The sequence below is a fragment of the Pituophis catenifer genome, unplaced genomic scaffold (genome assembly GCF_029215685.1).
Source record: "Pituophis catenifer annectens isolate HBS135680 unplaced genomic scaffold, rPitCat1.0.hap2 SCAF_7, whole genome shotgun sequence".
Lineage (NCBI taxonomy): Eukaryota > Metazoa > Chordata > Lepidosauria > Squamata > Colubridae > Pituophis > Pituophis catenifer.
The window spans coordinates 59,721,597-59,744,413 of NW_027256887.1; the positions used below are offsets into that span (position 1 = coordinate 59,721,597).

At 39.4% G+C, this 22,817-nt stretch overlaps 1 protein-coding gene across 1 annotated transcript in view; it reads right to left on the bottom strand.

Moving 5' to 3' along the window:
- LOC139319634 (coiled-coil domain-containing protein 134-like) overlaps window positions 1-22,817 on the bottom strand; it is a 67,392-nt gene that overhangs the window by 27,211 nt on the left and 17,364 nt on the right. The window contains exons 8-24 of the mRNA XM_070947561.1: window positions 19,186-19,300; window positions 18,438-18,554; window positions 18,232-18,331; window positions 17,296-17,430; window positions 16,704-16,818; window positions 16,321-16,412; window positions 14,259-14,400; window positions 13,767-13,878; window positions 12,893-12,953; window positions 12,459-12,556; window positions 11,852-12,026; window positions 11,622-11,769; window positions 10,105-10,389; window positions 9,601-9,766; window positions 7,510-7,614; window positions 5,065-5,175; window positions 3,452-3,633 (exon numbers count right to left, since the gene is read on the bottom strand). Of these exons, the coding sequence (XP_070803662.1) occupies window positions 3,452-3,633; window positions 5,065-5,175; window positions 7,510-7,614; window positions 9,601-9,766; window positions 10,105-10,389; window positions 11,622-11,769; window positions 11,852-12,026; window positions 12,459-12,556; window positions 12,893-12,953; window positions 13,767-13,878; window positions 14,259-14,400; window positions 16,321-16,412; window positions 16,704-16,818; window positions 17,296-17,430; window positions 18,232-18,331; window positions 18,438-18,554; window positions 19,186-19,300 (2,259 nt within the window). The remainder of the gene's footprint in view (window positions 1-3,451; window positions 3,634-5,064; window positions 5,176-7,509; window positions 7,615-9,600; window positions 9,767-10,104; window positions 10,390-11,621; window positions 11,770-11,851; window positions 12,027-12,458; window positions 12,557-12,892; window positions 12,954-13,766; window positions 13,879-14,258; window positions 14,401-16,320; window positions 16,413-16,703; window positions 16,819-17,295; window positions 17,431-18,231; window positions 18,332-18,437; window positions 18,555-19,185; window positions 19,301-22,817) is intronic.

The window sequence follows — 22,817 nt, forward strand, 5'->3', positions numbered from 1 at the left end:
CACTCCAGTACTGTTGACACTTTTTTTGGATCCATCTCCACCCCTCGTGCTGAAATACGATACCCAAGATAGTCTAACGTAGTGCAGTGGAATTCGCACTTCGACAATTTGACAAAGGGTTTTGCGTCCAGTAATTTAGACAGCACTTTCCTCACTAGCTGGACATGTTCCTCCATTGTATCGGAGTATATCAAAATGTCGTCCAGGTACACAAGAACGCCCCGATATAGATGCTCATGCAACACCTCGTTTATAACCTGCATAAACACGGCAGGTGCGCCTTGCAACCCAAAAGGCATGACACGGAACTTATAGCTTCCTAACGGGCAATTGAAAGTTGTTTTCCACTCATCTCCTGCTCTTATTCTTATTCTGTAGTAAGCTTCCCGTAAATCCAGTTTCGTGAACACCTTCCCAGTCGCCAGTGTGGCTAATAAATCCTTCATCAACGGCAAAGGGTAAAGGTGTTCGACACAAACAGCATTCAGGCCCCTGAAGTCAACACAGAGACGGAGACCACCGTCTTTCTTTTCGCGAAACAGAACCGGGGCTGCCATACGCGCCCGACTGGGCTGGATAAACCCCCTAGCTAGGTTTTTATCAATGTAACGCCGCAGCTCTTCTAACTCTGGTTTTGTCATGGCGTACATACGCGGTTTAGGAAACTTCGCCCCCGGTATCAGCTCTATGGCACAGTCTGTCACTCTGTGAGGCGGCAGCGTCTCACACTCACGTTCGTCGAATACAGCTGCTAAATCTTTATATACATCCGGATATCCTGACCCAGCATGTCCTAAGCCATGACACTGCTGGACCTGTGATTGGGGTTCGGGAATTGGGTCTGGCCCTAAACTGATCTGCAGCTTCCGGTAACCTCCCTCCCACCATATAGTGGGACGCCACTTATCCAACCATGCAAGGCCCAGGATAATCGACTCGACCATCCGGTCGACTACAATAAACCGGATCCGCTCCGTGTGTTCCCCGATCTCCAAGTAGACGGCCTTTGTAACGTGAGAGGCCGGTAAACCTCCTAACAATGACCCATCCATCTGTTCAAAACGGATAGGGGTCTTTAGTTTCACCCGTTGTAGTCCCAAACGATCCGCAACTGTACTGCGGATAAGACAACGAGTACACCCCGAATCTATGAGCGCTCCCTGTGGAACCCCCTTTAGAGTGCGTATATTGCGTAGCACCACTGGTATTACAAACGGACGTATAGGACCGCTTACCATAGGGTCCTCTGGTCCACTGTCATCGCTGCCATCCGTTACCGTTGGCAAAGCCCCTTCCCCCGAAGGGCTCTGCACACCGGTTAACGTGGATCGGGAACAGCTAGCGGGCATCGGTGTGGACGTGGATGTTCGCTCTGATGTTGACCGTGCCCTTTCCCGCACCTTGGCTCCAGACGGCGGGGTGCGTGCTGGTGAAGCTTGCAAGGGGGGTATGGGACACTCGGCAGCCCGGTGTCCTAGTTGGTTGCACCGGAAGCAACGGAAAGCCCCTCGTCCTCCGCCTGCTGTTGGTCTGCCGGGCGCGGGGCTCACCCCATACTCCTTTGGTTTCGGTCCGGTTGGTACAAATCGTTGGGGTTGTTGGCCCACGCGCCCCCGAAACTCCCGTAGTCCAACCTCTAACTCCACTGCGGCCTTAAACCATTCGGACAGTTTTGGGGGTAACCCACGGTATACGCAGGCTTGTTTCACCTCCCTGTCCAGGCCAGATCGAAACTGGTGTACTAGTAACCGTTCGGGCCAAGACCTAAGTCTTCCTGCCAGCGTCCGGAAGTCCTTCACGTATTCTTTGGCCGGCCGGCCTCTCTGTCGCAGCGCCAATAATTCCCCCTCGGTGACCTGGACTCTGGCGCTGTCTTCAAAACGTCCCCGCAGCGCCTCTAAAAACAGCCCCACGTCGGCCAGTTCCCTAGCATGTTCGCTATGTAAGTCTGCAACCCAATTAGCAGCCTCCCCCTGGAGAACTGCGGTTATGGCCATAATTACAGCCCACTGAGAGGGATACAGATGGCCATAGAGATCCGTGTGACTGAGCACCTGGCTTAGGAAGATAGAGACCCTATCAGGGCTCCCGTCAAACGTAGCCTGTATAGGGGGAGGACCCCACACAGCGGGGAGTTGCTGAGGCCACATTCCGGGTGGCAACATCATGGGGGGGAGATGGCTGCTGGCTCCACTGTCCTGCACCGGTGCCCCTGACCGAGGCTGTCCTCCAGCACCACTCTGGTCCATCCCCCTCCTTGCCACCCTTGGCTGCCGTTCGTGGGTAGTGTCGCGGGGCGGCTCGCTTACTGAAGAACCCCTGGGTCGGGACTGTCCCATTGGCTGGCCTCTGCTGCCTTCCCTCCGTTCTACCCGCAACTTTGGGCTTGCTAAATGGAAGCGGGACTCCCGACCCCCTCCTCCTCTCTGCCACGAGTCAGGGACTTCCGTTCCCATCCAGGGCTGCCAGGACGCTGCATCTCTGAAACTCCCTTCCCCGAATTTTTCCCTTAAGATATCCAGAGTGGATGCTCCAAGGCCAGTAGACTGACTCTCATCCCATTCTTCGTCTTCTAGCCATTTCCTCTCCCTCCAGCCACGGAAGGAAGACTCCCCCGAGTAACCCCCGGGGGTTGGGGCTTTATAGGTGCCAGAGCCCATGAGAGCGGAGCTCTGCCACCACTCTCCTGCCGAGCTCTTCAGCCGCTGCGTCTCGGTCGAGTCCTGGGTCTCGACGGCACCTTCGGCGGGTTGAAGCTTCCTCTCCTTCGCTCTAACCACTGGAAGGTCTTTGGGGCTCGGTTCCTCCGCCTGCAACACGGCGTTGTCGTCCTCCAGTCCCTCGGGAATCGCCGCCCCGGCATCCGCTCCCTCCGCCATCCCTTCGCTCTCGGCGTTACTCACGGTGAAAAAGGGGGGGCAACGCCGACTTTCTCTCAGCTCTCTCGCTTCACACCTGAGGTCGGTAATAAACCACGCTGCAGTCAAGGCTCGTTAAGGCAGGAAACAGTTTATTCAGCGTCCGGAGGTGCTGCAAACGCTTGCTGAGTTCAGGTAAAGATAATACAAAGTCGGCGTTGGGCGTCACCGCCACTCAGCGCAGGTTAAATAAGCACGCCCATTAGCCGTATTTCCGGGCTCCTCTCTGCCGGCGCGCCCCAGCAATTAGGAACGGCAACGCGCAGCAGCTGTTCAGCATCCTATCTCGGCCGCATTGTGACCGCCCGCCTACTCCTTCTCACACCCACCGTCACCAGATCGTGCTCAGAACTGACATCCCGAATCACACCCCACCACCCCTCCTGCTCGGTACTTCCGCTTCTACAGGAAAGATCCCATCGTCAGATTGTCGAGCATGGGGTCTCGACAGTTAAGTAATGCCCTTATTAGTGAACTGAGTACTTATAAAGAAAAATTAACTGGTTGTACACAGTTTTATCAGTGTTTCTAACCTCTGTATTGTAAATATTTTGTTGAGTCAAGAGTGAAGCTGTCAAAAGCCAAGCAGAACAAATAAGTGATTCAATGGATGAGGAGAAGACAGGTTCAGAGAAAGAGGTTGCCATCCAGGTGCAGTAGAGGACTTTCTCAAGGAGCTCTATCAAAGATTTATTGGAAAGTAACAATACTACCACTGTAAAAGAAGAAAGGATTCAACAAGCTATAAGTGTAACAAGTATAACTTAAATCAGTAGCAACCAGGTATAATTACAAATTAGTACTGAAATCAAAAGGAACAAAATACCATGGGTCTAAGGCTCTTGATCTATACTAAAGATCCTAGCAAATCTCAATAAATTGTATATTTTTGTCTCTGGAGATTATACACAAAAAGAGAACACTATTTTTAAAAATACTTTTGAGTGGTATGGAAAGAGTTTCCACAGATACTATAACACAATAATGCATATTCTTTAAAAAACAACAGGTGTATTTTTAAAATTAATATTTTAATTATATTATGTTCAGTAAGACAGCTGCCCCCACCACTAAATATTTGAATAGAAATAATAAATAGCATTCCTATTTTCAAACAGTTCTATATTGGTACCTATCTTTAATAGCAGAAAATAAGTCTCTGAATGTACATATTTTATTTTTTCCATCACATAACAGAGATTTTTTTAAAAAAAGATTTAATTATGATGTGCTTATTCTAGTACACAATAGAATCAAATAACCTTGGCTCAATAATTGGCTCAAGTGCAACTAGTTACTAGTTTCTACTATAAGAGTTGCTATGGATGAGGAAATTTTGCATATTTGCATATTTGTTTTAATATCAAAGCTAAACTTCAACTCGCTGAGCTAAAGACATGTAATACTTGATAATCTGAACTCAACAATATACAATTTTAGAGAAGCATTAATTATAAAGAAGAGAACTACAACTGGATAGGGTCTTTGCTGTATACAACACATCTGTCTGTCTATTTCATTTTAATGTATGCCGATTAATGTACATTCAAAGTGACAATAAAGTTATTCTATTGTATTGTATTGTATTGTATTGTATTGTATTGTATTGTATTCTATTCTATTGTATTCTATTCTATTGTATTCTATTCTATTCTATTCTATTCTATTCTATTCTCTATCTGCCCATCGCAAGAAAGCAGCCCTGTGCAGCATACAACAATCCAGTAAAAATACACGTCATTTTATAAAACTATTATATAATAATTTTTAAAAAGTATTTAGAACTATAAAAGAAAAACTAAAAGAAAAAAATAATAGGCAGAGGAACATTAATAATAAGGGAGCCATTTTACTTCTTTTCTTATACTTGCCTCAAATATGTTTTTTTCAAAAGGCAGCTGGGCTGTTTTTTATTTGAGGAAGGAGATGTTTCACTTCTCATCCAAGAAGCATCACTGATGAAGTTTCTTGAATATGAAGTGAAACATCTTCTTTCTCAAATAAAAAACAGTCTAGTAGCCTTTTGAAGGGGAAAAAAAAGCACTTTTGAAACATCCATCCTGAAAATAATTTATGACCCTAAGTCCTTATTAGGGAAAAGTATTCATTCTATCTCATACAACACAGCAATTGTTTTACTTTTTACCTATTTGTTGGCTGGAAGGAATTGTCTGCTGAAGGCTCCAATAAAGGAAGTTCAGGGATGGCTGAAGAATGTCAGTGTCTGTTGGATTACATTTCCCACACAAATTGATAACTGCATAACAGAAATACTGCAGTCAGTATAACAGTCATCCTTTACAGATTTTAATATGCGAAATCTTTGGGGATAGCTACACGAACACAGACTACCAATCAGATAAGTTTAAATGTCATCATTGTCACGAACAAGACCAACTGTTTCAAAAAAACAGAAGAGCAATCCCGTAGTGAATATAGTCACAGCTGTGCTTAGTAATTAGCACCTTTGTGGCAATTTTTCACTATCATTCGGTTTAAGCTGTTGTAGTTATCCTCAGAAAAACATTATAGAGGAATAGTGACAATCTGGCTCAAGGAGCTTGGTTTTGAAGCTAAGAAAGCAGATGCCTGGCACAAGCTAGAACAAAAAAAAAAAACCTTGTTCTTGTTGACTAAATACTTATTTCAGAAAGCACAATTTTCATCATTACTATTTTAGTGTGTTGTCTCCTGATATATGCAGATGCATCCCAAATGCACTTTTGGAAAATGCATTCCAAAAATACTGCCACTATTGAAAAAGAGATTTGCACCACTATAAAAGAAAAAAGATTGCCCTCTTTGATCTGAGGAATCTCCCTTATTATATAACTGCCTTTATAAGTTCTATAAATTTGGGGATTCAAGAAGGGTGAGCACTCTATTTGCAATCGGTAAAGGTCACCCAGAATTGGTTGGACCCTTGAAAAAAGGTTTTAAGTGATACAATAAAAAATCTCCCAAAATTGGGACCACAGAAGTTGTGGCCTTGGAGGATAGTTGTTAACATGACATACAAAGCCTAGTGCCGTGATGGTGAACCTATGTCACACGTGCCGGAAGTGGCACACAAAGCCATCTCTCCAGGCACATGAGTAATTGCCCGTTGTTCTTTCGGGTTCTGGCGCACGCATGCATGCCGGCCAGCTGGTCTTCGCGCACACGTGTGTGCCAGAAAGGAGAAGATCAGGTGGCTGGTGTGCATGCGCACGCTGGAAACCAGATCATCTTCCCAGCATGCGCATGCGCACCAGGTGGCTTCTCTTCCAGTTTCCATCATTCGTGCGTGCGCATTCTTGTTTCGGCACTCAGTGCCGAAAAGGTTAATCAACACTGGCCTAGTGTATCACTCAAAATGTCTGAAATTTCACACCTCTTTCAACTTTCCAATAAAAAGTCAGTTTTTTAATCTGTATCTACAGTTACAAGTAATCCTTGACATACAATCACAATTGAGGACAGAATTTCTATTACTAAGCAAAGCAATTGTTAAGTGAGTAATGCCTGATTTTATGACCTTTTTTGCCACGGATGTAAAGCGAATCCTTGCAGTTGTTAAGTGAATCATATGGGTGTTAAGCAAATCCAGCTTCCTCCATTGACTTGGCTTGTTGGAAACTGGTTGGGAAGGCTGCAAATGGCAATCATGTGACCATTGGTTGCTGCAACTGTCACAAATACATGCCAGGTACCAAGCACCCAAATTTCTACTGTGATTATAGGGATTCGGTAATGGTTATAAGTTATAAATGCAAAGGATAGGCTGTAAATCAGTTTTTCAACACCATTGTAACCTTGAAAGGTTGCTAAACAAATGTTGTAAGTCAAGTACACCTGTAGTTAGTTATCTGTGAAAATGGGTTGGAGTGAATAATCAAGAAAAGAAGGGGAGGAGCAAAGGAATAGTGGCTAGATGGACTAAATGAGATCCTGAGATAGATGAAGAATTTAAAGGGGAAAAAGGCAAAGATGCTTTGTAAGAATAAAAACCTGCAGTGAGAGGGTAAATGTTGATATAAATTAGATTTAATTATATACAATTATTATAAATTATACATTTTTTCTTATCCCATGACTTAATTTCTTTATTCTTATCCTTTTACTATCCTTTGTATAAGGTTGTTTATGCTGAAATAATGATGTAATGGTTATGTATCCATAAAACATCCTTTCTCTTAAGTGATACAAAGAAAAAAAAGAAAACCAATCATTCTCAAACTGCAATGCTGATGAAAAGCTGATATGATTATAACATTTAGAAAAAGTTGGGAGGAGGAATAGAGTTGGTTACACTATTACAGAAGAAAGAAATGTAATTTCTATAGGCATTGTGCACCTGAAGAAGCCCACTGTAATATGTATTTAATTTCTTTTAAAATGTAATTGCAAATGTCATTAAATTCACTAGAGAGGGAGGGAGGAAGGGAGGGAGGGAGGGAGGAAAGAAGGAAGGAAGGAAGGAAGGAAGGAAGGAAGGAAGGAAGGAAGGAAGGAAGGAAGGAAGGAAGGAAGGATCTATCTATTTTGGCTTGCAAATTCTACATTCTTGTTATCCCTACTTCAAATATCCAAAACAAATTTAGACACTCACCTAAGCGAAGCAGTCTGAAACCTGTATTATCCAACTCTTGTTCTGTTGCATATCTCAGCTGAACCAGGAAAAGGAGATTTAACAAAAGTGGCACATTCTGGCTTACTAAAACAAAACAAAAAAAAGCCCCATGAAGCAATAATTGGAAAACGCAGGAAAACATGCAAGTTCAATTGTGGTTCTCAACCACAATTGAATCTAAAATTTCTGTTATAAGCGATACATTTTTAAGTGAATTTTGCCCCATTTTACAATCTTTCTTGCTACAGTTGTTAAGTGAACCACTGCAGTTATTCAATAACATGGTTGTTAAGTAAAACTGGCTTCCCCATTGACTTTGCTTGTCAAAAAGTTGCAAAAGATAATCACATGACCTTGAGACACTGCAACTATTATAAATATGAATCAGTTGCCAAGTGTCTGAATTTTGATCATGTGACCATGGAGATACTGCAACAGTCGTGTGAAAAATGATCATGTTACTTTTTTCAGTGCCCTTGTAATGTCAAACAGTCACTAAACTGTTGTATGTTGAGTACCACCTGTATTTTAATGACATATTTGAACCAAACTCTCATACATAGTGGTGGGCTTTTTTTCACTCAAGTTAATTTAGTATAAGTGTATAGCCATTTGAGGTCAGAATGTAACTAGATTATCTCCACTAAATCCCTTTGTTACAAAGTATTGACCCAGAAAGCCAAATAAAAGCTACAATATGGTGTCAGTTGAATTAAGCATTGCTTTTATAAATGGGCATATATCTACCTTTTCATTTCAGTTTAGGTTTGTAATCATTTGACACAAAAAAGCAGCAGTGTTGTAGATTTGTAGGTTTCCCTAAATTTTACATATTTCAGTTTGCTACTCAAAAACAGTCAAATCTCCGTTGCATTAATGCAAAGTATTGTCTCATTTTATATCTGAAATGGCAGCCTATGTAGTTTACTATATAATTTTTATTATAGGAACCCAGATTTATTAGATTTATGTCTCATCTTTTCATTCAGAAGCTCAAAGCAATATATATAGCATTTTGTCATCGTCATCATCCCCCACAACAACCAAATGAGGTAGGTTAGACTGACAGAAAGAGACTGCCCTCAAAATATCCAGTGAGCTTCCAGAGCTAAAGGTGGACTCCATACTGCTTGTCCAGTACCTCAAGCACAGGGGTGGGATTCAGCCGGTTCGGACCAGTTCGGGCAAACCGGATGTTAATTTTAATCTGGTTCGCCGAACTAGTAATTACAAGGACTGTCTGACCCTGCCCACCCGCTCCCTCCCAAGAGTCTCCACGTGGCCCATTTTAGATGCGAGGTAAGCGCAGGGAGTGCGCAGACATTCTGGGAGGGTGAAAAACAGGCCTACCGGAAGTCGGGAAACGGGCCTGTTTCTGGTCTCCGGTGCCCAGGGGAGGCTGTTTTCGCCCTCCTGGAGGCTCCAGAAAAGCCTCTGGAGGGCGAAAAACGGGCCTACTGGAAGTACCGGAAGTCCAGAAACAGGCCTGTTTCCGGCTTCCAGAGGGCCTCCGGTGCCCGGGGAGGCCGTTTTCGCCCCCCTGGAAGCTTCAGGAAAGCCTCTGGAGGGCAAAAACGCCCTCCCCGCCGTGGTGCAGGAGGCCGAGTAGGCCACGCCCCCATGCCCATGCCCACCCAGCAACCGTGCAGCAGATTGGTTGTTAAATTTTTCAGTCCCACCCCTGCTCAAGTACCATACTACACTAAATCTCAAGGGTGTACAATTAATTAATAAGATTTAATATAAAAATGATCTATTTGTATGTCCTGAAAACAGAGAAAAATATTAACATTATATCAGAGTTATGAAAAGTGTCTCAGTGATAATCAAGCTGTGCCAGACCATTCCTCTCCAAAGCAGAAAGGAAGAATTACCAGTGTTTCTTCTATGTGTGCTGAATACGGAACTCATGAATAGAAGGGCATTGCTAACTATAGAAGTCAGCTGCAGACTAAAAATATTATCTTGCTCAAAAACATACCTATAGAGAATTCAATAAATCAATACATCCAATAGCATTTCACAATTATATTTCCCTGGAATAGTTGGTACTTATTTATGTTTATTCACCTTGTGAAATACTGGAATTATTTTCTACTAAAAGCTGTTGCAAAATCTGTAGAAACTGGCTTCGAAGAAGGTCACAGACATGGATATCCTCAGCTATTCTTAAGAAATTTTTCAGTGAAATTAAGACTTTTTGAGCTACTTCATTGGTGCCAAAGCAGACTAGATCCTGAGTGGGAAAACAACTCAGTCTTCAATAATGTGGATAACATTATTTACATTTATGCTACAGACATTAATATGAACATTTAATGAGAAACCAAAACCAAAATGCTGGGCAGGGGGGGGAATGGAAAATACTATCGCTAAATGTAATAAAATAAGAAATACTGAAAACATTTTCCTCACTTTAAAGTCTTTCTTATTCTGTTTTTCAAATTCTACAGAAAATGGTTAACAGAGAATAGAGAATTTATGTATAGTATAAACTATACTTCATTTTATATCCTGGAAACAGTCTAAATAATTTTAGATTATAATTTGGTTCATTTTTGTAAAATCACATACCAGTAATACAAGTATAGCACTGGGATTGGCTTTTAGCAAGCAAATCAAACTATTAAAGTTGATTGAAGAGTCAGAAAAGTCAACAGAGCCTCTTGTGGCAGCATCTTCATATTCATTTTGGGAGAAATCTTCATAGGAAAACCAGAGTTGAAGGATGCTGTGACCAAATCTTCCCATAAGATCAGGATATTGTAAAAAGAACTTAAGCAGCAGAGGATGATGAACATATACTAAACTGAGATCAGATATAACATCCAGGATTTTCCTTATAGCAGAAAGGCATGCCTGGATAGAGGAAATGGAGGGAGAGGAGAATTTTAAAAAATCAATATAAAATCAATATCATGTCTTCGGACAATCATATTTATAATTTCTTTTTGAATTAAAAAATAGTAACATAATAGATTCAGATCATTTTCACTGTAATAGTAAGCTTCTCATGGCTTTTTTTAGATATCAAAAATAAATACGGTAATATGATATCATCAATAGCTTCAATAACATGAAATAACGTTCTACCATTTTAATTCTGAAAGTGGTTTGATATTGTACACATATATATCTACACTTGGGTATTTTAGATGGTATTTGCAAGATTATCACAAGTGGTAATAAATTCTAGATTTTTCCAACAAGTATTTTATTGTGGAACTGTTCTGCCTCATTCAAGAAACTCTTCATGAAAGAAAGGTACAGGTAATACCAACTTCCATAGTTCCACCATGTTCTTCTATCATTCCTATAATTATTTTCTTACAATGAGGGGAAAAACTAGAGGGGAAAATAGAAGGACAAATATTTTTGAATAATTTAAAAGTAGTCGATGTAGAAATAATTATTTTTCTTTCTCATGCCAATATTCTTTTGCAAAGGGTTATTGTCATTCTTTGTGGGGGAGAAGGTGAAGATATTTGGGTATTTTTAGCATGCCTGGACATTTTGCCATAAATGCTATTTGAACACAACATCTAATTATGCTGTCCTGCACTACCTCACTATTCAAATTCTTTTCTTGGGAGTTTGATCTTTGTTACATAATCATTGAATTACTTTGCAAAATATAAAACATTTATTCACCAAACCCCAGTTAAATAAACCAAATGTAATGATTGCAAGATTAACTAGATGACTATGGTTGATCTCAAAAAACTAAGCATGATGGTACCTAATAAGTGCTTTGGTGGAAGGCCAAAGCACTTATAGACTAGGCTGGAAAGTTGAAAAAGTGTCACAGAAGACAATAACACCTGTTTCATACAATTTCCATAAAAACTTCTTAGACACTTCCATAAAGTTCCCAGATGTTAAGCCAGTTCAAAGAACGCCTTTATACTCTCAAAAGCTTTTTCAGACAAGAATGGGATACCAAGTTGCTGCTTGCAACAACAAAATACTGGTTCTTAATTCCTGGATATTCCTTTAATAAAAAAAGACCTTCAATGTGATGTAGTAAATTTTAAAAGCTGTTTCTGTATATAACGATTAAGCCAGTATATAATGATTAAGCCGGTGTTTACCAAGTCTAAAACTTTACTTTTGTGCTGACAAATTGCCAGAAGATACAAAATAGCTTTAACAATATATGGAGGTGGACAATCTCCCTGGTCCTCAACAGATAGAAGAAAACTTGATATAGCTGAGAACAGATCTGCTTCTGGAACAATTCTGGAAAAAAAAGATTAAAAAATGCTTAAGTTGATTCATCTTGCTTATTGACTGCTTTTCCTATTCATGCTATATCACCTACCTGTCTTCATGACTAAAAGCAAGGTAGAAAAGAAACAGAAGGCTATATTGTTGATTGCGAAGTGTTTCATTTAAACATAAGGGATCTGGGGTTTCAGATAAGAGCCTGAGACTTTCCAGTGCACTGAAGTTTAACAGGGGCAGAGTTTTCCACAGGAGTTCAGATATTTCTTGCTCTATGAAGAAAAAAACATTAACCAGAAATATCAGGAAAACCTGGACAGCACATAAACGTATTTTCTGGCTTAGAATCCTGATCCTTTACTCCTAATATAATTTTAGTAACAATGGTCACATTATTGTTTTACCCTACAAAAGAGAAGTTTTCCCTTTTTCTTCTAGGTTAATATTGCTTGGTAATCATATGGTGCCATGAGCCCTTAAAATGACCATGGCAAATTCATATAATAATTTAGACATTGAAGGGCCCAGATCATAAACAGAAGAATCTATATTTTAAAGGTATCGTTTACAGAGCCCACAAATTCTTACCAATCTCTACAAATTGGGCGTATTTTTCCAATTTCTGCCACAAGCTTTATTTTCAGATTTGAACTGTATACTGCACTTCAAAAAAACTTCACAAACAGCTCTTTTATCAAACTTACTTTGTTTTGAGGAAACCACCATTTTCTCAGAGGACAAATGAAGACTGAGGCACATGCTATGAAGAAAACTAGAACAAGCTTGATTCAAGGCAGCATTACTTTAAAAAAAAAGAAATCAAGGAAAATGAAAATTTGACAGTGCATCCATTGACAAGCATCGTTTAAGTTTAGTCGTATGGTATTCTATAAAGGTATGAAGGGCTACATTTTGAAATACATGATTTTATTAACTCATAAAGTTTTGGCATCTTTAAAACATTCAAATCAACAAATTAACCAGCTGCTTTTTAAAATTATAAAAATTTCTTCATGCTATCTAAATGAAGATGCAAAATAACAAAATCCCTAGGAATTTCTGGAGATAGATCTATTTGAGTAAAAATAATGTTTTAATAAAATGAAGCATGACATAATTTTAATGTCAAATTTAATACCTTTGTCCACTGCAGAATTTAGCTTTCAATTCCAGGTTCAGTTGGATGAAAGAAGAAGATGCTAAAGAGAAAGATAATTCTACTCATGCAAAATGTCTGAATTAAAATAAGTATATTGTGCTTATCATTCTGCTTACTTCTTGGCGCATCTTTTCTATATCAATAAAGTACTGCTCTTGTCATCATTTCAGCACCACTTTCCTAATATTTTGGTAAGCGAAATTTTAATTTTTCTAAAAATGTGCATTTAGATATACCTGTAAAAAGTGTCTTAGAGCAAATGCAATTATTTATTTAATAAATGATAGGAAAATATTTACTAAATAATAAAAAATATTCAATAAATGGTGTGCCCAAGTAAATTACCATGACTTGCCTATGAACCTCTGCAACACATTTTAAAATGGATGGCAGATAAGCAGAACATGTGCTCAAACTTAAGTGTTATAAAGTAATGTATTACTTGTGGGAGAATATAAGAAGTAAAATAAGCCAGCTATGCATATGTTGGTAACTGTTTACACCTGATGTAACTTGCAAGCTATCGATAAAGCCTACTTATGTATTGGTGTTGTCTTTCTTAATAATTTCTAGGTTCACTGAGGTAACAAACGTAACATTCAGGAACAGGAAATGCTATATTCTCCAAATTGTAGAAAGTTGCTTACAGTTCTGCCAGTAATTATAGCAGAAAAAAAAAGTTGGGCAGCACTAGGAGCCACCAATCTTTTAAGGAAGATTACCTACTGAATCATATGATTAGAAATATATTTATTTAGGATTTTTATTGTATTTCTGGCATCATTAAAGTTCAGCAATAAAAATACATATTTTAATCATACTTCCAAAAGTAGTTTGCTCTAGCTCTTCTTACCCATCTTAATGGCTAATCTCTTATGCATGTCAGGCATAACACTGAACAGGATGCTAAGTGCTGAGATGAAGACTTCCATAATACCTGGGCGGACAGCCCTTTCAGAATATTTCTGCAAGAAAATATATACATATTCTCTATTATAAAAAGTAATGAAATGCAAATCAGAAATGCAAATCAGGCCTAATAGACCTATGATGCATAATATTGTTATAGCTGAAAACTCTTCCTAAAACAACTTGTTTTCTTAATAACATTTGAGATGTCAAATACTGTATAATAAAATTAACTTGTAAATGCTCATCACTTGTTACCAATGTAATAAAAATCAGAAGCAGAGGACATTGCAGTTTTGCCTCTATTAACCAAACTTCGTCACAATTTCTTCTATATGATCTATAGATACAACTTTTTTCTTTTTTCTTTTTCTTTCCTGTACATTTATATGACTTATTTGATATTTGATGCTAAGAATATAGCAAAAATAATTACCATGACCAGGGGAATGCAAAGCGAATCAGATATCCATAGAAGAAATTCCGAAAATCTTTTCAATGTATCAATATTCTCTGAATTTGGAGCTGTAAAAGTGTTCTTCTGAGCCAGAGGATCTTTTTGGTACTGCACAGCTAAGCTAAAAAGTTATAAAACCTATTAGATACAACCTATACTATATCATGTTTGTATATCCCTTAACCCCAGTATCGTATTTAGACATGGTGACATTCTAAAATACAATACTAATAGTAATACTAAAGAACACAAGATAACCTAGAACTATGCCACCTATGGTCTGACCTAAGCTTAGTACATAAAATTGTCTGCTACAACATCCTACCTGTCAACCACTTCAACCGCAATAATACATGGGCAAACAATAGATACAAACTCAAAGTAAACTGCTTCTGCAAACTCGATTGCAGAAAATATGACTTCAGCAACAGAGTGGTCAATGCCTGGAATGTATTACCTGACTCTGTTCTTACATTCTCAAACCCCTAAAACTTTAACATTAAACTGTTTACCGTGGACCTCACCCCATTCCTAAGAGGTCTGTAAAGGGGCGTGCATAAGCGTACCAGCGTGCCTACCATCCCTGTCCTACTGTTCTCATTTATTTGTACTCATTTCTTGTGTTTATACTTTACCTGTTTATACTTATATGTTTATATGTTATGTTTATACTTATACTTGTTTTCTCCTATATGCTTGACAAACTAAATAAATAAAATAAATAAGATGTGGTGAGGAAGGAGCTTCCATGAACAGAAGGTGTAAAAGCATGCAACAACAAAGCATAATTTAAATCTTAATCAATTAATGAAATTCATATGAGTAATAGAGGCTTAGTCATTAACACTTTCATGTATAAAATTATAACAAAACTGTAACATATTACAAAAAATGTGAAATTTTGAAAGGCCCCTTCAGACTATGAAGAATTTATGATATAGCTTGCTAATCTTACAGTATGCTGAAATCTAGCTCTGCTTAATCCTAAAGAACCTGACTCTAATGTTGTAGCTAGAACACAAGATTTGGTATTTGTATTTGTGTGTGTGTGTGCGTGCACACACATGCCCACACATTTTTTGAGTGAAAAACTGCATTGTCATTATAAATCAACTTACCACTTCAAAATATTTAATTGCATAGTATGATATGTCAGACCTAATTAGATACTGTAGATTTAGCTGGAATATCAGTAGAATGGTACACATAAAATTACTTTTTCATACAAACACTATCTTTGCTCAGAGTTGTACACAGATATAGTTTGTTCACTTTCTCTCCAACAGAAATCAGGAGGTATGACCCTATTTCTATTTTGAAGATGTGAACAGAATTTAAACTGTTAGTCCAGTCTATTTTACAAGGTAGCTGTCAGCATAATATTAGGTAAACTAAGTTGGACTTCCAGGAAGAAAGGCAGAATATAAGCATATCAGGCCAAACAAATGAATAGGACTCCATTCATATCTGGCAAGATTAAGGACAGCTGAATAAAATAAGCTTCATTTCTTGTTATTATATAACAATTAAATATACCATAAATAAATCAAATCACGTTATCAGGTTTTTAATTTTTTTAAAAAAACTTCTTGATAGACTGCAATTATATCAGCTAAATATATGTGCATAAAATAGGAATTCTAACTGGAACCATTTCAATCATTTTATTGATTGATTTTATTGAATGTATTCATCTCAATCAAAACAGTCTCTAGCCAATTTTCAAAAATTAGTATTTGGATGATAGTATCACAGGTATAAGCAGGACTGAGAAGATTAAACAAAAATCCCAGAAGTCACTGGCAAAACATTTCTGTATCGTTGCTAACAAAACTACATGGACATATCCATCAAAGATCAAGTTTGATTGAGGGTCATGTTCAGATATAAAAATGAGCTCAGTACTTTTCTGCTGTAAATTCATGTAAGAGTGAATGAAATGTGTATTAAATATTTGTATATTTAGTATAACATCTCAGTTTCTAGTTGATTTTTCTTACCACTTCTACCATCAGTAAAATTGAGCAACATCTTTTCTTACCTACAAGCATTTCTGAAGCTTTCTAAGGCACTCTGCAAAAACTGTGCCTGTTGTGAAATTGCTCTATTGTTACATCTACCCCCTTGATGATCCTGTGATATTGAAAGAAGAAAAATCAGTAAGAATATTTTATGCCACTATAGCCCAATGTTTAGATTAATAATTACTTTAATAAAATAATAGTGTGCAAATATAGTCCAAAGTACATTTAACAGAGGCAAAGAATCGTCTTTAAAAGAAAGGAGGACTCAACTTTCAATATATGGGGATGGGAATACTTTCAGCAAATGTTCTGTTAAATTTTTTTTTAAGTTTGTATTTATATATATTACACATTGCTGGTCTTAAATCAGAACAAAAAAAAGGAGCTTTGAAGGACTAACCATCACCCTCTTACTAAAAGGTGCCAGTGGGAGATCATTACATCGCATCAATATAGTTTCAATCAATTTCTGTAGTTGCCCATATTGTATAGGTGGAAAGCTCACATGATCCTTTCTGTGCTGAGAAAAACAGAAAAATGTTAAGCAAAGATAATAATATAAATGAGTGTCAATAGAAATATCGTGGTAAAAGAACAAATCAACTATGAATAAAAGGAGGATATTCACTTACCTTTTTTCTACTAAAATCACACTTGTCCAAATGAGCATTTTGGTATACTTTGGTCAAGTATATTATTAAAAAACATATATAGAATATCCAGATCCTAATAAACTAATGCTTAAAGAATTTTACCAATAAGGGACAAATTGGAAGAAAGTTATAAAAGAAGATGCAGAGGTAAGGAATTATCTATATTTTCCAGATAGTACTTAAATTAAATTAAATTAAATTAAATTAAATTAAATTAAATTAAATTAAATTAAATTAAATTAAATTAAATTAAATTAAATTAAATTAAATTAAATTAAATTAAATTAAATTAAATTATTAAATTAAATTAAATTAAATTAAATTACACTTTTCATTTACCTTAAAATTGCAGTAACAGCTTTCACTGCTTCAGATGCTACTTCAATAACAGGGCATTTCACAGCTTCCATTAGAACACTAACAGCATCTTTAAATGTAGCAATATTTGTAAATAATTTAATTTCTTCTGGTTGCCTGAAATTAAATAAAATATTCAAAAATTTTACCCAACAAAAGAATTATTATAACAGTATATATCACTTTGAATTTCAGGATAACAAAAATTAAAAGCTAACTCCTTAACATATTCCTAAAGTACAATATGATATTTTCAAATTCAGGTTCAAGGCAGTCTACTTCAACAGAACCAGAATTTATCTGAACTCAAAACACTTTCAGTACGGATTGTAACCCTTTCCTAAGAACTGCCCATTTGAACTCAAGCTATTTCAAATCGAAATATACAAATGCCTAATCTAACATTATTGTACATAATTACTTAGGTTTTATAGTTTATTTATGAAATGTATAAATCACTTCAGTCTTCAAGGACTGTAAACAGTTATTATGTTAAATTAAAAATTAGTAATCGACCTATAAAACCTATGTATATATATTAAATATACCTATTTTAAGGTTCTCCACTGAAATCCATTGGAAAAAATAAATTTGTAACTACAAAATATAAACATTCCATACACTGACCAGTAAAAAGCTAGAAGAATTTCATATAATATGCAAGATTCCCCATCATCCCTCCCAAATCTTATATAAACTATTTTTCATGATTTAAAAAATAAGGGTAAACAGTTTTTCAAATTTCAAGTTCATAGATAACTGGTAAAAACATCATTATATTATATTATATCATGCTTATTTATATATACATATTTTTCCTCTGAAACATTTATTCTCTCAGATATAACTTTGGTGAAAGCTGTTTCCTCTGCTCAAATTTTCCAAACTAAAGCCAGATGAAGAGTTGATATCTCTTACTTTTTCAAAATTTCAGTAAAAAGTAAAAGTCCTTGTTTTTGCAATTCTATATTATTAAGATGTAAAGTTTCTTTCACACTCTTTATAAAAGGTTCGATGCCTAGGATAAAGAAGATATTAAAAGATTGGTGAAGATAGTTTATATAGGTAGTAAATAGTGCCTAACATAACAGCAGTTTTATCCTATAAGAAAAGTGATGGTTTACCATAGACAGTGTGGCATTTGGAAAAGAAAAGCTGTTCTTCAGTAAGGAGCAACAGGCAGCAATAAACTGACCAGATGAGACTTTCACTCATGCAGAAGAGACATTCAAATAGAAATTCTGCAAGCAAAAAGACCAACAACCTATTACCAGTTCAACCAATAAAACTAAGAGATTGGATTAGGAAAAACAAGGCTAGACTACATCCAACCATTTGTGACCTTTTGACAAGCAAAGTCAATGAGGAAGCCAACTTTACTTAACAACTGTGTTACTAACTTAACAATTGCAATAATTCACTTAACTGTGGCATGAAAGGTCATAAAATGGGGCAAAACTCACATAACAAATGTCTCACTTAGCAACAGAAATTTTGGGCTCAATTAAGGTCGTAAGTTGAGGACTACCTGTACATATATCAAATGCTGACACACCATATACGGCATTTTTCTAATAGAATTACAGTGTTGTCAGTTTTATATTTCATCTCTTTTTAAATGATTCATTGCATGGAATTTGCCTATTTCAGAGCTGCCATACGCTTATACATTTTTACTGTACAGTCCACTATGAGCTCAGGATTATAGTCAGTTTTCAGGTATCTGAAATTAGATATTAACCTTTATACTATCATTAAGATTTCACTCATTAATAGTGATTCAGCAAAAGTTCTTTGAAACATAGCTTTGAAATCAAATACCATGGCATTCCAGAGTATCAGACCAATAGAATGTCTAATTACTCTTGTTACCTGGAATATCTGCATGGATAAAAGCAGGAGCATATTTAGCTGGAGAGTGCACCAATATAGCAGCCATGCATTGTGTACTTGCCACCTGTAATATCTCATCTCTTGATAATAGCAACTGCAGGAAACATCAGAATTTTATACTAATTACCATGAGTTCATTAGAAAATACATTTATTAAATATGAATATTTAACTATTTTTAAAAATGTTTGGAGTTTATAATAACAATGCAATATTATTAAAAGTTCACTAAGATCTTATAAACAAGCTATATTATGGGAAGTGCACTGACATAATTCCCTGCGTTAAAAAATACTATATACAATATGAAAACAAAATTCCTATCACTCTTCTCATTCAGGCACGCTACATGTAGACATAATACAGAAGCTATTAATTTCTTTTGCAGCAAAAAATATTAATTCAATTATAGCGATTAGAGAAACCTAATAAAAGCAGTTTGAAGTAGAACACTGGGTGGATTATTTGAGAAAATGGGCTGCATTTTATTATAGACCTGGTTGGGCCCAGAGGGAGGGGTCCCCCTGGTTGAGATATGCCCACCAGGCTTCAAAGCATTCCATCAGCCGAGGGCCCAGGGGAGGGGAGGGGGGGGTGGCGGTTATTATTAATGAAGGTCTTGGTCCAAGGGAGACCACTGTGCCACAGATTGCCGGATGTGAATCCCTCTTTGTGAGATGGGGTCATGGGGTTCAGATGGGCTTGTTGCTTGCGTACCTGGCTCCCTACCATGCAGCAATGGCTCTGCCCGAGCTCCTCGACGTGATAGCCATGGTGGCAGTTGATACACCCAGGCTTATGGTCATGGGTGATTTCAACTTGCCGTCCATTGGTGAAACGTCCGAGATGGCTCGGGAGTTCATGGCTTCCATGACGGCCATGGACCTGACCCAGCTAGTTCATGGCCCCACCCACAGGGCGGGTCACACTCTGGACTTGATTTTTGTCCCTGGCCAGTGGTTGAGTGGTCTTGTTATAGGGGATATAGACATGGAACCCTTGTCATGGTCAGATCACTCGCTCCTTCGCCTGGACCTTCGAACCGCTACACCCCGCCGCAGGGAGGCGGAGCCAATAAGATGGGTCCGCCCCAGGTGCCTGATGGATCCTGAGAGTTCCAGATGGAGCTTGGGCCACCTCCTGAAGATCTGGCATATGATTCGGCCGAGGACCTGGTGGCTGCCTGGGATCGAGCGGCTGGTGGGGCCTTGGATCGAGTCGTGCCTCTGCAGCCTCTGACCCGGTGCCGATCCCTCGCGGCTCCTTGGTTTACTGAGGAGCTGAGGGAGATGAAGCGCCGGAAAAGACGCCTGGAGAGCGGTTGGAGGGCCAGTCTCGCTGAATCTGACCGAACACTAGTAAGGTTGCATATTAAGACCTACTTAGTGGCGATAAAAACGGCAAAGTTTAATTACTTTTCCGCTCTTATTGCGTCATCAGAGAATCGTCCGGCCGCCCTGTTCAGGGTGACCCGCTCCCTGCTTCAACTGGGAGCACAGGAGGACCCCCTGGAAGGCAGGGCTGAGGATTTCGGACAATATCTATATGACAAAATCGCTCAGATCCGGGGGGATTTGGACTCTGACTGGGTAGATTCGGGCAGGGTGGCGAGGTATAGTCTTGAGAACATTATCTGGGAAGAGTTTGACTCTGTGACCCCTGATGACGTGGACAGGATTTTGGGGAGACTTAGTGCGGCCACATGTTTACTGGATCCGTGTCCCTCCTGGTTAGTACTGGCTTCCCGGGAGGTTACACGAGGCTGGCTCCAGGGAATTATTAACGCTTCGTTGAGTGAGGGTTACTTCCCCACAGCCTTGAAAGAGGCTGTGGTGAGGCCTCTCCTCAAGAAGCCCTCCCTGGACCCAGCAGTATTGGCCAACTACTGTCCTGTCTCCAACCTTTGCTTCGTGGCGAAGGTTGTTGAAAGTGTAGTCGCGCGACAGTTTCCACAATTCCTGGAGGAAACGTCTTATCTAGATCCGTTCCAGTCGGGTTTCAGGCCTGGGCACAGCACGGAAACGGCATTGGTCACGTTGGTAGATGATCTCTGGAGGGCTCGGGACAGGGGTTGCTCCTCTGTTCTAGCCCTGTTAGACCTCTCAGCGGCTTTTGATACCATCGACCATGGTATCATGCTGCACCGGTTGGAAGAGTTGGGGATGGGGGGCACCGTGTTACAGTGGTTCTCCTCCTTTCTCTCTGACCGGTCGCAGTTTGTGTTGGCAGGGGGGCAGAGGTCGACCTCGAGGCCTCTCATCTGTGGAGTGCCTCAGGGGTCGATTCTCTCGCCCCTTTTGTTCAACATTTATGTGACGCCCTGGGTGAGATCATCCGTGGCTTTGGGGTGAAGTACCACCAGTACGCTGATGCCACCCAGCTGTACATCTCCACCCCAGGCCACCCCAACGATGCCCTTGAAGTGATGTCTCAGTGCCTGGAGGCTGTGCGGATCTGGATGGGGAGGAACAGGCTCAAGCTCATCCCTTCCAAAACTGAGTGGTTCCCGGCATCCCGATATAGTCAGCTGATTCCATCGCTGACTATTGAAGGCAAGTCTTTGGCCCCCTCGGAGAGGGCGCGCAATCTGGGAGTCCTCCTGGATATGCAGCTGTCCTTGGAGGAACATCTGACGGCTGTAGCCAAGGGGACCTTTTGTCAGGTTCACCTGATTCGCCAGTTGCGACCCTTTCTTGATCGGGATTCCATGTGCACAGTCACTCATGCCCTCGTCACCTCTCGCCTGGACTACTGCAATGCTCTCTACATGGGGCTCCCCTTGAAGAGCACCCAGAGGCTCCAACTGGTCCAGAATGCGGCCGCGTGGGAAATTACGGGAGCTGCATGGTGCTCCCACATAACACCGCTCCTGCACGAGCTGCACTGGCTCCCAGTGGTCTTCCGGGTGCGCTTCAAGGTGTTGGTTACCACCTTTAAAGCGCTCCATGGCATAGGACCTAGTTATCTTCGAGACCGCCTGCTGCTACCGACAACCTCCCATCGACCCGTGCGCTCCCACAGAGGGCCTCCTCGGGGTGCCATCAGCCAAACAATGTAGGCTGGTGACCCCCAGGGGGAGGGCCTTCTCTGTGGGGGCACCTACCCTATGGAACCAGCTGCCCCCTGAGATAAGGAGAATCCAAGACCTTGGTGCCTTCCGCCGTGCGCTTAAAACTTTCTTTTTTCATCAAGCCGGGTTGGCTTAACATATTTTTTAATTTTTAATTGGTTTGTCATTTTAAACTGGGGCCAAATTAATATATGTTCTTTTAATTGTTCTTGTTTGTATTGTATGTTTTTATCTGGCCTGAGTCCCTTGGGAGAAGGTGCGGTATATAAATTTGAAATAAAATAAAATAAAATTAAAATAAATATCAGATCTCCTCCTCTGAGATAGTTATGTCCTAGCTTCTGATGTTTATATTTTAAATTATTGGGTGCATTGACATCCAGTTGCTGTTAGAAAATGCTAAATCAAATGTATGAATAAAGTGGCCAACTGTGGATTATTAAAACTTGGCTGGATAAGAATGTGGATATAGCCCCACCTGAAATTGGCTTAGATGGGTATCTGGTCTTGTATCAGCTGCTACATCAATATTAGGGAAGAGG